At 36.3% G+C, this 14651-nt stretch overlaps 1 protein-coding gene across 1 annotated transcript in view; it reads right to left on the bottom strand.

Annotated features, from left to right (window-relative positions):
• Window positions 1-1761: 1761 nt before the first annotated feature.
• Window positions 1762-14651, bottom strand: part of MDFIC (MyoD family inhibitor domain containing) — a 97352-nt gene continuing 84462 nt past the window's right edge. The window contains 1 exon segment of the mRNA XM_066254525.1: window positions 1762-4386. Within this exon segment, the coding sequence (XP_066110622.1) occupies window positions 4139-4386 (248 nt within the window). The 3' untranslated portion in view covers window positions 1762-4138.

Raw genomic sequence — 14651 nt, 5'->3', positions numbered from 1 at the left:
CTCTACAGCTAAGCCAAATGGCCAGGGTTGTGGCATTTCTTATAATCCTTTTCACCTTCAGATTAACTACTGTCTTTGTCAAAATTTGATCACTTATACAATATTTTAATTCCCATTCATCTGAAGTAGAGAGAATAGCCATTGTTCATGAAGAATTTTACAATGTAAAGACACAGGGTAGATTTAGTCATCAATGATAACTCATAAAAACCATCCTCCACATTACAACTGTATCATAATGTTACCCACAAAACCTCTTCCATTTTAACCCAAATCTTTAACAGGTAATCTTAAATAGGCAAGTAAATATTAGCAGTAAGACTGTTGAAACTATAATTTTTCTCATGGGAAGTACCAAACATCTTTCCTAGTTTGAAACTTCCTGAGTCATATGATTCTTTTGAGTTACCTAGAGAAAGTCACTAAAAACTCACTGGTTATAGTGGGGCACAGAAATGGTTCAAAGGACTCTCCTTGTAATACTTAAATCTTTTATTTAAAAAAATATTTACTGTGTGGAATAAACCTATCAATATTTTAACCACCTTTGAAAACAATAATGGTATGCTATATTACATTAGTGTGAAAGGAAGAGAAAATTCACTCTTTTAGTATTTGATGAAATTTTATCTTGCCTGTCAGATTAGATGTAACAAACCTATAGGCCTACAAATCACAAGTAATTGGAAAGAGCATAAAGGTGTTGACTAATCTAAAAAATAATCTTAGCAATAAATAAACTTATTCATTAGGTGGTTGGGTAAATCTAAGCATTTAAACTGGAAGTGAAGAAGGTAGCCACAAAGACTCTGGACTTGAGTCTTATTTATGTTAGGCAAAGACTTTGATATCCATAGCATTAGAATCTAGGGCACTGATAGAATTTGTATGGATAAAGAATGAAATGGTTCACATTGTTCCTTGGATTCCTCAAATGAGTGAGGTCATATGATGTGAATTGAGGAATGGAATTAAACCTGAAAGGAAGGGGGAGGGAGCTGTTGGGAGGGAGGTAAAGGAGATGTTGAGGGGAATATGGGGAAGGGAAAATGCCGTTCGACACTAGAATCTATGTAAACACAATAAATAAGTAAATAAATAAATAAAAGAATGAAATGGTATCACATAATGTTGCCTTGGTTACTTTGTGAACTGTTTAAATAAACACTACTTCAGGTGAGAAAAATAGATATATTTGATATACTGTAAGAATGAAAAAATAAATTATTATATTTCTAAGTAAAAAGCCTTCTCCCAATTAAAGTGGTTTGGAGAGGGTTAAAAACTAACTGAAAAAATTTCTACTACAAAATTGCGCCAAAGAAAAAACCCTAGATGAAAATACTTCGGATGATTTACTTTTGGGTGAAATTCATTAAATCTAATACGGTACTTAATATCATAGGTCTTTCATGTTTAACCTAAGCACATACAAAAGAACACCTTAATTTTTATAAGTTGGGAGAATATTCCAAAGTAAATAAATGAAAACAAGTTACTAAAAAAGGTACGAAAGTTGCATTTTGACCTATTACAAATATTTTAAAGAACATTGTTTTGAAACTGTCATTTGCAGTATAAGCTGTTCAGAATTTTCTCATAGTTCATTATGTGTGTTGAGTCATATGATCTACATAAGGAGACTAGAAAAACCTTCAAAAAGGGAAGTAATAAGATAAGAGCCTCAGGTTTTAAAATTATAGTTGAATTTCTTTAAATATCAATTAACATAACAATTACATAGACCATATCTAGAAAATATTCTAAGCACAAGAGAGATGTCATTTTTTTATTTCAAAATAATGTATTCAAGATAATACAGGTTGAGTTCTAAAATAATTAAGAATAAGTTTCCACATGTATAAAGAGACCAAATTGATAACTGTAAACTATAGCACTTCGTCATGATGGCCATATCATTCAACAAAACATTTTACATACAGAAATTCTAAAATATACTGAAACTATTTTCACATTTGACTACTTAGACTTTTTTCATTTATTTTTAAAAAATAATACAAGGTCCTTTATGGCATGACTGCAAAGTAGAAAACAAAGGAAAAGTACTGTGGGTACAAATATGAAAATAAAAGTCCTGTTAGTGTTCTCTGTTACAGAGAAACATTATTTTTAAAGTGCTAATGTTTTTATTGTGAATAGTAGACGAATATATGCAAATATTAGACAAACCACTAAGCTGAAAAATTTTGCAGGTTGAAAAGTGAAACTATTTTAAGAATTTCAGGTTTTTAGCAAGGCTTTGTATGTGGATACATGGATGACACTCTTATATCGTAATATATATGCCTAATGTAGCTCAGGGTATATGTAAGTATGTATTCAGTTTCTGGTTACAAGAAATAACACAAATTTGTTCTTATATTTTCTGTAACAAATGAAATAAACCCTTTAGACAAGGAAGAGAAAGACAGATATTAGAATTCTATTCAAACCAGAAAATTTAATATTGTGTGTATGTGTGTAAATGGGGGATTCAAGAATTTTCTAACTATTTGAAAGACCTTTAAGTAAAGATCTAAGAAAAAACTAGGTTTTTTCTCAAAGAAAAAAACCATGCTTTAGATTTGAATCCTCTCTTGAAAAGGCTAGGTTTGCTAAAAGCTTCCTAAAACTATTTGTTTTTACTATTAATTTAACATTCAACTGGAAAAATTGAAAAAAAAAACAACAACTATGAATCCAAAGTCTATTTTAAAAATTTCTACAAGAAATGACATTAGATCAAAGCAAACTACAATTTTGGGAAGATGAAACTTAGGACAGGACATGTGGGAAAGTGTCCTCATCCAGTCTACGTCAGTAACTATGTCAGTACACTCAGTCTTAAATTTGACTTATTTCTATACACTTAAGGTTTTATCATCTGCCATGTTAGTTTAACATAAAACTGCAATACTGAAATTTGGTCACAGTGGTGGATGTCTAGACTGCCACTGCATTGGAAGTAGTGTGCATTGAAGATGAACTGTGTTTACAAACTGTAACACTGCTTACAAACAAGTCAAACCAAACATACATCCCCCTCTTTGAGAAAAACACAGCTTTCAAATTTAAAAAAAAAATTTTTTTTAATAAATCAGAATCAAATTATTGGGATTTTAATATTAACAATATCCTAATTTAAATGCAATTTGTCCAAAGCATTTCACCTCCTTTATAAGATATTCTTTTAATAAGGCCCTATGTTTTTATCCAAAACTTTATCATAACCTTTAAATTATACGTAGAAGTGCATATTTTTAGCTAAATTTTATAGTTTTTTAAAGCTATAGTCCTACATCTAAAGAAAATACATACTTAAGGTATTTTTCCCTTAACTGCTTAAAGGCACACACAGTTCAGGCTATTCACCTATAACTTTGTCCTAAATCTAAATAATTCATTCGAGCAGCAGATGAATCACTCATCCTAAGAGGCTTTGTCAAAGCCACATTCTCCTTGAAGCTTTCTGAATATTCCAGCAGATATTAGCTATTCTTTTCTGTGTATTCCTAGAGTGGCTCACTGTTTACAAGTCTCTTGTGTTCTCTCGTGGGCGTGACCTGACCGGCTCCACCTCTGTGTCTCCCAGAAGACAAGCAGCAGGCGCTCCTGTCTGCGAACACTAGGGGGATGTCGGGGACACAGAGTAGAGCGCGGATCAACATCGGGCCCAGCTATGGTTGGGACTTGTTTCCCAAAGTTTATTTTAAGGTAAAAATGTTTACTTTTAACCATTAATAGATACACATCAAAAACAGTCTGCTTTTAATACCCACCGAGAAATAATACATTTGGAGCAAGAGGCTCCTGAGAATGATTAAAAAAAACAAAAGAAAACAAAACAAAACAAAACACCAGAAATATGTACGAGAAGGAGACATTTAGCCATTTTTTCGTCAATATATCCCCTAAGTCATTGTATCCTATTAAGAAGTTTAAAAGTAGTTACAATTTCACATATTAAACCATGTGCATTTGGTTAGAAGAAAAAAAAAAAGACTTTCAGAGATTACTTAAAATGAGTTAACAGTGCAAATACTGGGTTGCTTGCTTCATGGAATCTTACCATGTGCTTTTCTTCTTCCTTAATTTGTTTTTCAACTTTCCAGTTTTAACACAAACAAAAGATAAATATCTATGACGGAAAACAAATGCCACAGCATTCCATACAGATTTCCAAACAGTCCGATGACTCACAACAGGCATCCATGATGCCACAATCCATGTCACAAGGGCAGTTACAGTCATCGCCCATCTCGTCTCCGCAGCAACAGCAGCAGGCCTCCGAGGTGCAGATGCCGCAGGAAGCTTGTCCCAGGACAATGTTGCAGAGGGTCAGGAATTCACAGAACAAGCAGGCCAGGATACAGTGGACACAGCAATCTTCATTTGTAATCAGGAGGAGACCATACAGTGAGAGAAAGGAGAAACACAAGCTGTATGAATCATCAATAGATTATATAATGAGGTAACCAAAGTGAGTAATACAAAACCAAATCCTAAAAGTCTTCTGTGGGCTAAAATCTCAAAAAGAAGCAAGTTCAACTTTAGATGAATGATCTTGAGTAATACTCCATATGGAAAAGAAATGATTGTAGTTGTGCATATGTGGGCATGCGCGTGGATTAGATTATTACTGTCATGCAGTGTGCAATGGTCCTTGTTCCTAGCTTCCACTTTCTCTATATTCATCTCCCTTATATCCTGTTGCTCACTCTAACATAGGCTAAAATGATTTCATGATATTAAAGTACTTCAGAAATAAATATTTCCTTCAACTACTCCACTGACCTGCTCCAAAATTGGGTGGAAAAAAAATAGCATAATCAGTATATGATAGAAAAATTGAATCAATATTTAAATCAGAATCTATTAACATGAGATCAGCATGCATTACTTGCCAATAAAACTGACATCAATTTCCTAGTCTCCAATATTTTTGGTTTCTCAATAATGAAAGCGAAACTGAGGCACTGCTTGGGTCCAACCATTGTTTCTGGAATCCAAGTTCTGCCTATTTCTAACAAAGGATTCGTACCTTAACAAATGCAAATAATGACCCCGGTAACAATGCTTTCCCACTTCCCCTGTGGCAAAGCACTTTACATTTTATAATTTCCTGAGATGTCTCTAATACTCCCTCTCTAAACTGTTTAATATTATGAAATTATACAAAAAGATGAGAAATAAAACAGATGACAATCTACAGATTTAGTACTCCATACTTGGAACTTCTTTCTTTAGTACAGTGATTTTCAACCTTTTTCAGCTCATGGCCCACATAAACTAATTAGTAAAGTTCTGCAGCACACCAAAAAATATATTGCCATATTTTTTGATCCATAAGATGCTCCTGACCATAAGACACACCTAGGGTTTTAAGGAGAAAAATGAGAAATAAATATTTTGAACCAAATGGTGTGTTAAAATATTTAACAAAATACCGTGTTTTTTGCTCCATTAGACGCACAGGTATTTTCCCCTTCACTTTCGGGATGAAAAAGTGCATCTTATGGAGCAAAAAATATGGTATGTTTTTTGCTAGTATGACAAAAAAAAAAAAAAAATCGGCCAGCTATTGTTGTGTTGGCTGTTAACATTTTTTTAACTTGACAATCTAAGTCAGTGCCCCTGACTAAACAGTCAAAAATTGCATGTTTTAAAAATTCTCTGGCACACCAGTTGAAAACTGTGCTACAAAATTTTGTGGCAAGTTAGAGGAAGAGTTAAAGTTCTATTTCTGGAATACTTTAACACATTGTAAAGTAATTTGAGATCAACAGTATATAAGACATTTGCCCAGTTTCAGAAATATTTGTAAGTTTTTACTAGGATTAATTCTGGGTCTGTGTTTTATTGTTGGCTGGTGTTTTTGTTATTGTTATTTTGTTTTTTTTTGTATTTTATGTAACGCAAGTATTAATGAGTGGGTTCTTCTTTCAGCAACAGCAACAATATAAAATTATCTCCACGCCCATCTCATAATCACACCGCCTTTGTTTTTCTGTATTGGCTTTAGAAGTGAGTGCCTTTGATGAGTTTCTGTTAATTGCGTGACCATACCATAATAAACTCCCCAACTCTTGAACATGTCTATTTCTTTATAGTTTCTAACTTCGTAGAGAGCCTCTAACTTTATAAAAGAGGGAAATGTGGTAACACAGGGTCATATTCTAAATGTCAGATGGCAGAAGGAGAAAGGGTCAGAAAAGAAGTCAAAACAAAACAAAAACACTCCAGAGCTGTTTGTAGAATTAAAAGCTGAAAGAATACACCCATCTTTCCTTTTTCTATCCTCAATGCCAAACCCACTCTCACATACAATGATCTATGGGACAGATGGACAAAGACCACAGAGTTCTAAGAGTCTGCAGGTTTCTCTTCATCTTCCCCTAACGCTTTAGCAATGGCCAGTTATATCAGGAGAATGCTGAAAGCAACCATCTGAATACACATTCATAACCTTGGAAAGTTCTGGGTTTCTAGAGCATGTCTGTGGCTTATTTCTTTTTACATTCTTTTTTATAAACTTTACTCTAAAATCTTTATATATATATATATATATATATATATATATATATATATATATATATCTGTACATTTGAGCTGCTTTTACAGGATTATATTATCATGATTTGTAAAATATTCAAAATGTTATAAAGACTAGCTTTATTATCATTATTATTATTATAAAAATGTTTAACTGGCAGCCAGACAGTTTTAGTCAATATACCTTCAATCAAATACTCATATTAACTAATTCTAACAACACTTTTGACCTTAACTTACTTTTCCTCTGTTGAATGCTTGTATTTCAAGACTGAAAAGGAGAATCTACAAAAACTCACCTGACACTGAGGAACCTTTGTGTAATTTTAAAACCCTATGAGTAGTTACTGAGTATTAAATTCGTTATGTATTTATCATAAAATACATCATACGTAGAATTGTATATGCTAGATCAATTTCATTTTTTATTTTTTGTATACAATCCAAATTTTATACTGAATTATCTAAATTTAATTTTCAATTACAGTTTACATTCAATATTATACTAGTTTCAGGTGTACAGCATAGTGATTTAACAATCATATATTTACAGAATTTTCACCCCTGGCCTTGGTTAGAGCATCATCCCTATAGGCCAAGGGTGTGGATTCAATCCCTAGTCAGGGCACACACAAGAATCAACCAATGAATGCGCAAGTAAGTGGAACAAATCGATGCTCCTAGACATCCTTTCCTCTCTCTCTCTCTCTCTCTCTCCCAAATCAATAAAGAAAAAATAAATTGAGCAACAACAACAAAACACAAAGTGTTCCCCCAATATATACAGTACCCACCTGGCACCATACATAGTTATTACAGTATTATTGGCTATATTCCCTATGATGTACTTTACATTACTGTGATTATTTTGTAACTTCCCAATTTATATTTATTCTTTTCACCTTTTCCACCAAATCTCCTATCCTTTGGCAACCATCAGTCTGTACTCTGTATTTATGAGTCTATTTCTGTTTTGTTTGTCCATTTATATACTTCTTTAGCTTCCACATGTAAAATTATATGGTATTTGTTTTTCTCTGACAGACTTATTTCATTTAACATAATATCCTGTAGGATTTTGGTAAGATACCACTATTTTTCATAGCATTGTAGTTTAGTTTTCTTTTCTTTCTTTTTTTATATTTTTTAAGATTTTATTTATTTATTTTAGAGAGAGAAGAGAAAGAGAAAAGAAGGTGGGGTTTAGGGTGGGGAGGAGTAGGAAGCATCAATTCATAGTTGCTTCTCATATGTGATGAATTCAGCATTCCAGGTCAATGCTTTATCCACTGCACCATGGGCCAGGCTATGGCCAAGTAATTATCCATTGTATATGTACCACTGCTTTTTACTTACATATCTATTGATGGGCACTTGGGCTTCTACCATATCTTGCCTATTGTAAAGTTTCAATGACCATAGGGATGCATATATTCTTTCAAATTAGTGTTTTGGATTTCTTTGGATATATACCCAAAGGTAGGATCACTGTGTCATGAGGCAGTTCCATTTTTAACTTTTTGAGGACCCTCTATACTGTTTCCCATAGTGGCTGTATGAATCTGCATTCCCACAAAAAATGCATGAGATTTCCCTTTTCTCCACATCCTCATAAACACGTTGTTTATTGATTTATTGATGATTACCATTCTGACATGTATGAGGTGATAGCTCATTATGGTTTTAATTTGCATGTCTCTAATGATTAGTGACATTGAGCATCTCTTTATATGTCTACTGGCCATCAGTACAATACAAATTTTATTAAAATTTATACACACACATACACACACACACACATAAATTTTAAAATGTCAGGATCAGGCCTGACCTGTGGTGGCGCAGTGGATAAAGCGTCGGTCTGGAAATGCTGAGGTCGCCGGTTCGAAACCCTGAGCTTGCCTGGTCAAGGCACATATAGGAATTGATGCTTCCAGCTCCTCCCCACCTTCTCTCTCTCTGTCTCTCCTCTCTCTCTCGCTCTCTCTCTCTCTCTCTCTCTCTGTCTTTCCCTCTCCTCTCTAAAATGAATAAATAAAAAAAAATTTAAATGTCAGGATCAAAACCAAGCAGTTAACAATGGTGAGATCTGAATAGGTAGAAAACATGATTCATTTGGCATTATTTACAATATTTGTTAAATATTTAAATATTAAAAAATGGACCAATGAATTTTAAAGGGGAAATGGTCATCTCATCCAACTTTGAATAGAGAGGGTTATAATATATTCAGAGCCTCCTTTGTTCTCTTCCTAAGTGTATCTTCCTGTCCTGAGATATAATCATGTCTTGAATGAATTTTTCCCTTGCTTTTCATTGTACTTTTTACAACAGTGAATACTGCAAAGGGTCAGGAATTCACAGAACAATCTTTCCAGGTTACAGTGGAAAGAGCAGTCTTAATTTTCAATTGGGAGAAGAACACATAGTGAGAAAAAGAACATACAGCTATATACATCGCTGCATAATCAATCAGAAAGAAATTACAACATATGAATTTCTGTGAGCAGTTTTTGTTCAATATTATATGTTTCAGATTTACCCTTGTTGATTAACTGTAGCTATAGTTCACCTATTTTCCAAGTGTATAGTATTCCATTGGTTTAATGTATCATAATATATTTATCCATCATACTATTTATGAATGTTTTGGTCATTTCCGATGTTTTTGGTATTCGAATCATGACTGAAACAGTTTCGTGCAAGTCTCTTATGGCACAAATGCTAAATAACCAGCAGGAGAATGGTTGAATCACAGGATATGCATATGTTTAAACTTATTAGGTAATTCCGAATTCGCTTCCAAAGTCACTGCCCCAAAATTTGCTCCCATCAATCAAGTATGAAAATGCTCATTGTTACACATCCTCACTAAGCTTTAAAACTGTCACTTTCATAGATGCTGAAGTTAAGTGTGAAAGGTGTCTCATGGTGTGGTTTTACTTATTTGCTGGTCATTCATGTTTCCACTTCTTTGAAATGGCTGTTTGTAGTATTCATGTTTTCCACTCACTTTCCTATTGAGCTGCCTCTTTTTTTTTTCTTATTGATTTGTAGAAGCTCTTTATATATTCATGATATCATGCTTTTGTCAAATATGACTATCCTTTCTCAATATGTGGCTTTCTTAGTTAAAATGACAGGAGAGAGATGAATGAATTTTTAGACTTTGAGAGACTGACGTGATCAAGAGAAATCCAAGTGAAGTTGTGCCGTAGCTGGAACTAGGGACTGCATGGCTGAGCAGGGAAGTAGCAGACAGACAAGTCCGGCAAATCAGTGAAAAGACAAAGAGAAAGCATTTGTAAGGTTTGATAGCATAATGAATTAAAATGTTTTTGTGTCTGATTCAAAACAAGGGAGTCCAGCTATGCCTATATACAGAAAGGGAGAAGAAATCAGTAAGTAATCAGGAGGGACAGACGGAACATTTTTTTTTTTAATTTTTTTTTATTTATTCATTTTTAGAGAGGAGAAAGAGAGGAGAGACAGAGAGAGAGAAGTGGGGGAGGAGCTGGAAGCATCAACTCCCATATGTGCCTTGACCAGGCAAGCCCAGGGTTTCAAACTGGCGACCTCAGCATTTCTAGGTCGACGCTTTATCCACTGCGCCACCACAGGTCAGGCACAGACGGAACATTATTGGTGTGAAATCAACAGTCTCAGATGAAGAGAGGTAGGAATGGCATTCCAAACTAAACAGCTCATTGCCACTCATAGCATATATTCATGTGAGAATTAAAATCTCTTCCAGAATGCAGATAATAATGACAGTTGTCATGCGGAAATCAGAAGTCCTAGAACAAGAATAAATTATCTCCAAAATCCTACATTGAGCCAACAAGATCTACAAGTTATTTTAAGTCTGTCAACTATCTTTGCATTTTTAGTAAACAAATAAATTAAATATAAAAATACTTAGCTCTAATGGTTCAGACACTCGTTTTCTAGCCTGTCTTCTCTAACACGTGATTTCTATAAATAATAGGTATGAGTGGTGGTTTCATAGGAATGGGAAGCCTAACATTAATGAAGAAAAAATATTTATTCCCTGTTGTCAGAATTAAGACAGGTGTTATTGAAGGACAGTGAAATACTTAAAAAAAACCCCACTTATTTAAGAAACCTTTATACTAAGCTCTTTTTAAATATTAATTCATTCAATTATAATAATATTACTAAAAGGCAGTTCTGGTAATACCCCCACTTTACCAATACGGGGACAGATTTATAGAAAACTTAGGAATTTTAGCCCAGTCACTGAGGCAGGAGTCGCCAGAACCGGGGCCCGAGCCCACACACAGTCCAGGCTCTGCCACAGTGTGCCCGGCTGCTGCGGCCAAGCAAGGGTCGCTCCCAACACCTGCTTCACCTTCCTGGGGCTGGGAGGATGGTTAACTCCAAAAGGTTCTGTTGATTTGTCTTGCTGATTTGTTTTTGGCCTGGAATCAAGTCCCTTTTCTTTTCTAAAGTTGATTTTGAATTTCAGTTGTAATAAAGAGTTGATAACGAATTTTAACCTTCCACAAGTAAGAGCAAAGTTGATGAGTTGCTGCCGGTCATATTGTTGAAACAGACAGAAGAAAGAGATGGTGTCTCAATCAAAAGAAAAAACTCTATAAGTTTAAAATATAAAAATTAAAGTCTACAGTTAGGTGAACAAGAACAATGTAGAGGTTTCAGGGGAACACTAGCAGGGGTAAAACGAAGCAGTAAGATGACAGACTCTCAAAAGAATAAGCTCTTTATGTAAATATTGAAACTCACAAAAATTAGACATGTTCTCTAAACATAGGTCCGACATAATTTACTAGAAAAGCACTTTGGACTACTCTGAGAAAACAACTGTATTAACAGATCCCTAAAAAAACCCACCAACCAAAATGCATTTTAAAGTGATATTCAACAAGGTGCATTTATAGAGATATCTACCAGATATTTATTTCCTGTACTTTATAAGTATAGAAATACCTAGATATACCAACCAAAAAGAAAAAAAAAAATGAATCCCTAATACTATATAATTAACTTAATAATCCAATTTTTTTCCCCATTTTTCTGAAGCTGGAAACGGGGAGAGACAGTCAGACTCCCGCATGCGCCCGACCGGGATCCACCCGGAATGCCCACCATGGGGCGACGCTCTGCCCACCAGGGGGCAATAATCTGCCCATCCTGGGCGTCGCCATGTTGCGACCAGAGCCACTCTAGCGCCTGAGGCAGAGGCCACAGAGCCATCCCCAGCGCCCGGGCCATCTTTTGCTCCAATGGAGCCTTCGCTGCGGGAGGGGAAGAGAGAGACAGAGAGGAAAGCGCGGCGCAGGGGTAGAGAAGGAAATGGGCGCTTCTCCTGTGTGCCCTGGCCGGAAATCGAATCCGGGTCCTCCGCACGCTAGGCCGACGCTCTACCGCTGAGCCTACCGGCCAGGGCCTAATAATCCAATTTTTATTCCTTGCCAGAAACACTTTTCTTTTCAGTTGTCTTCCAGAAAGAATAGTTTGATTGTGACTTGGGGTAATGAAATGGTTAAAATAAAGTAAGAAACAAGAGCTGTTACAGTTTCTACCACTCCCACCACCCCCAGTGGAATCAAGAATAAAAGAATGCATTAAAATGTTGGTTTTATTTGAAGCAAAGAGAGGATTGTAAGAATAACCAAACTGAGACTTATATAGAAAAACAAACTTAAAAAAAAAAAGTCCTCTGCATCCATGTAGTTCACTTTAGAAATAATTATTTTCCTCCTGTTGTGGAGGTTTTTCGTTTTTGTTGGTTTTAGTCAGTTAGATTTGCAGTTTCTGCTAACTGTGTTTAAACTACGAGAAGCCAACTAGGTTCTGGGAAAGGTTCCTGTCCCAAACTGAGCCAACCAAGAATTGCACAAGAGGAGCACACAGCCCAAGATTGACAGCTACTGTAAATTTAGGAAAACAAAAGAACATGCCAGCAGCCAAGTAGCTAAAAAGAAAGCATGAAAGGAAATCTTTAGTACAATGTTTGATTTCAAAAACATTGTGAATTATTGCAGACAGAAAACAAACAAAACCTTTGCGTCTTATGAAAGGTCATCAGTGAAGGCATGTAGCGGTGTACCTAGAAACAGCTGGCTTCCCGGTGCCACGCTGCCTATAACTGAAACCTACTGAAACAGCACCTCAGATGACAGTGAAAATGTGACTGATCCAAGAGGCTTTGTTTTGTTTAAAATGAGACTGAAGATTAATTTCTGGAAGAACATGTTAATTTAATAATGAAATTATCCCCAACTGACTGATCCAATCATATTTGGCCAATAATTCTAGACAAGTATGAGGAAAGCAGTTTGTCACAGTAAAAGGAACCATGACTAACAGTCATCAGAAAACTATCTGCACAGTAAACTGAGCTCTATGCTAAACAAGTCTCTATTGCTTTAGTTTCCTTCTTTTAAGATGTGGTATGACTTGCTCTGAATTTCTTCAAAGACACCAGACTTCGGAATACAGGGAAGTCAAAGAGCAATGAGTTCTGAGAATAACCTATTGCTACTTTTTGAGCAAATGCAGATTTGCGTCGGTCTTATCTTGACTAATCTTGAATAACATTTCCTATGACTTTAAATGCTTTAAAATACTTTCTTAATTAGGTCCCTCTCACATAAACTTTATATACTAAGAAATAGACATTCATTACACTTTTTTTTTTTTTTTGTATTTTTCCAAAGCTGGAAACGGGGAGGCAGTCAGACAGACTCCTGCATGTGCCCGACCGGGATCCACCCGGCAGGCCCACCAGGGGGCGATGCTCTGCCCATCCGGGGCATCGCTCTGTCGCGACCAGAGCCACTCTAGCGCCTGGGGCAGAGGCCAAGGAAGCATCCCCAGCGCCCGGGCCATCTTTTGCTCCAATGGAGCCTTGGCTGCGGGAGGGGAAGAGAGAGACAGAGACGAAGGAGAGGGGGAGGGGTGGAGAATCAGATGGGTGCTTCTCCTGTGTGCCCTGGCTGGGGATCGAACCCGGGACTTCTGCACGCCAGGCCGACACTCTACCACTGAGCCAACCAGCCAGGGCCTCATTACACTTTTTAAGAGGCCAACAGTATGCCAAAGAGCAACTGCAGATTAGAATGTTGAACAATCAGTTATGTGTAATTAGTAAGGTAGGAAATTGCACTGAGATCCAACCTGATTCTGTAGCTTTACAACCAAAGTGACAGAGAACCACTGATGTCCCTATATCTTTAGTTGCTAAGGCTCCCAGCTGCCTGGTAGGGGTGCAACGGGACTCACTGTGCAGAGGAAGCCCAACTGGGTGGAGGCATTCTATTTGCCAGACACTGCTTTACTGTGACTGCTATTTCTCAACAAAATAAAAAAAAGTAGGCGAGAAGTAAGTTTTGGTAGTTTTGAATCCCATCCAGGATGGCTGTTAGTACATGGCCTCTGTGAAAAGCCAGCTGTGAGGATGACACACAGACATCTCCAGGGAGTGCTGCTCCTCAAGTGTTCTTGGGGGCAAAAAAAAAAAAAAAAAATTACTACTACGGCACAGTAGCTCAGCTCCAAGTAGCTCTGTGTCTCCAAGCCAGGGGACTCACAGCATCTGGCCCCCAGCCCTAGTCAGCCCTGCTGCTGCATAAATTGGATGTGTGCCTCCCACACAAAATCCTCAGGCACTGTTCTCCCCATGAGGTCACGGGTCCTAGCCAGAGCACAGTTTCCTGTTGAAGACAGTGAGTTAGGTAAAAAGGTAAAATAAAGATAATACATTTTACACTGCAACACAAAGATGACCACTTGGGAAGCAACTACAGTCTTTTACTATTATCTTTTATCTCAACAAACTCAAAAGATCTTGGGGAAAAAACAGCACCATTCTCCAACATCCCACAAACACCTCTTCAGGAAATTTCCTATCGCATGTATAAATTCTGGAATTCATCATCCTCCTATGGGAGGTACATTTGTATTTTAAATTACAGTAAGAGGATAGCACAGGTTTTTTGGGGGTTTTTTGGGGGGTTTGCTTCTCTTATTCATTTATCCTGCTGCATGATCTGCAGTTGATTAAATATTCCAAACTCAAGAGTTTGATCCAGCAGTTGGGTCATGACCTAACT

Source organism: Saccopteryx bilineata, chromosome 2, assembly GCF_036850765.1.
Source record: "Saccopteryx bilineata isolate mSacBil1 chromosome 2, mSacBil1_pri_phased_curated, whole genome shotgun sequence".
Taxonomy (NCBI): domain Eukaryota; kingdom Metazoa; phylum Chordata; class Mammalia; order Chiroptera; family Emballonuridae; genus Saccopteryx; species Saccopteryx bilineata.
Note: the sequence above shows the minus strand (reverse complement) of the source record. Positions and strands in the feature narration are given on the sequence as shown.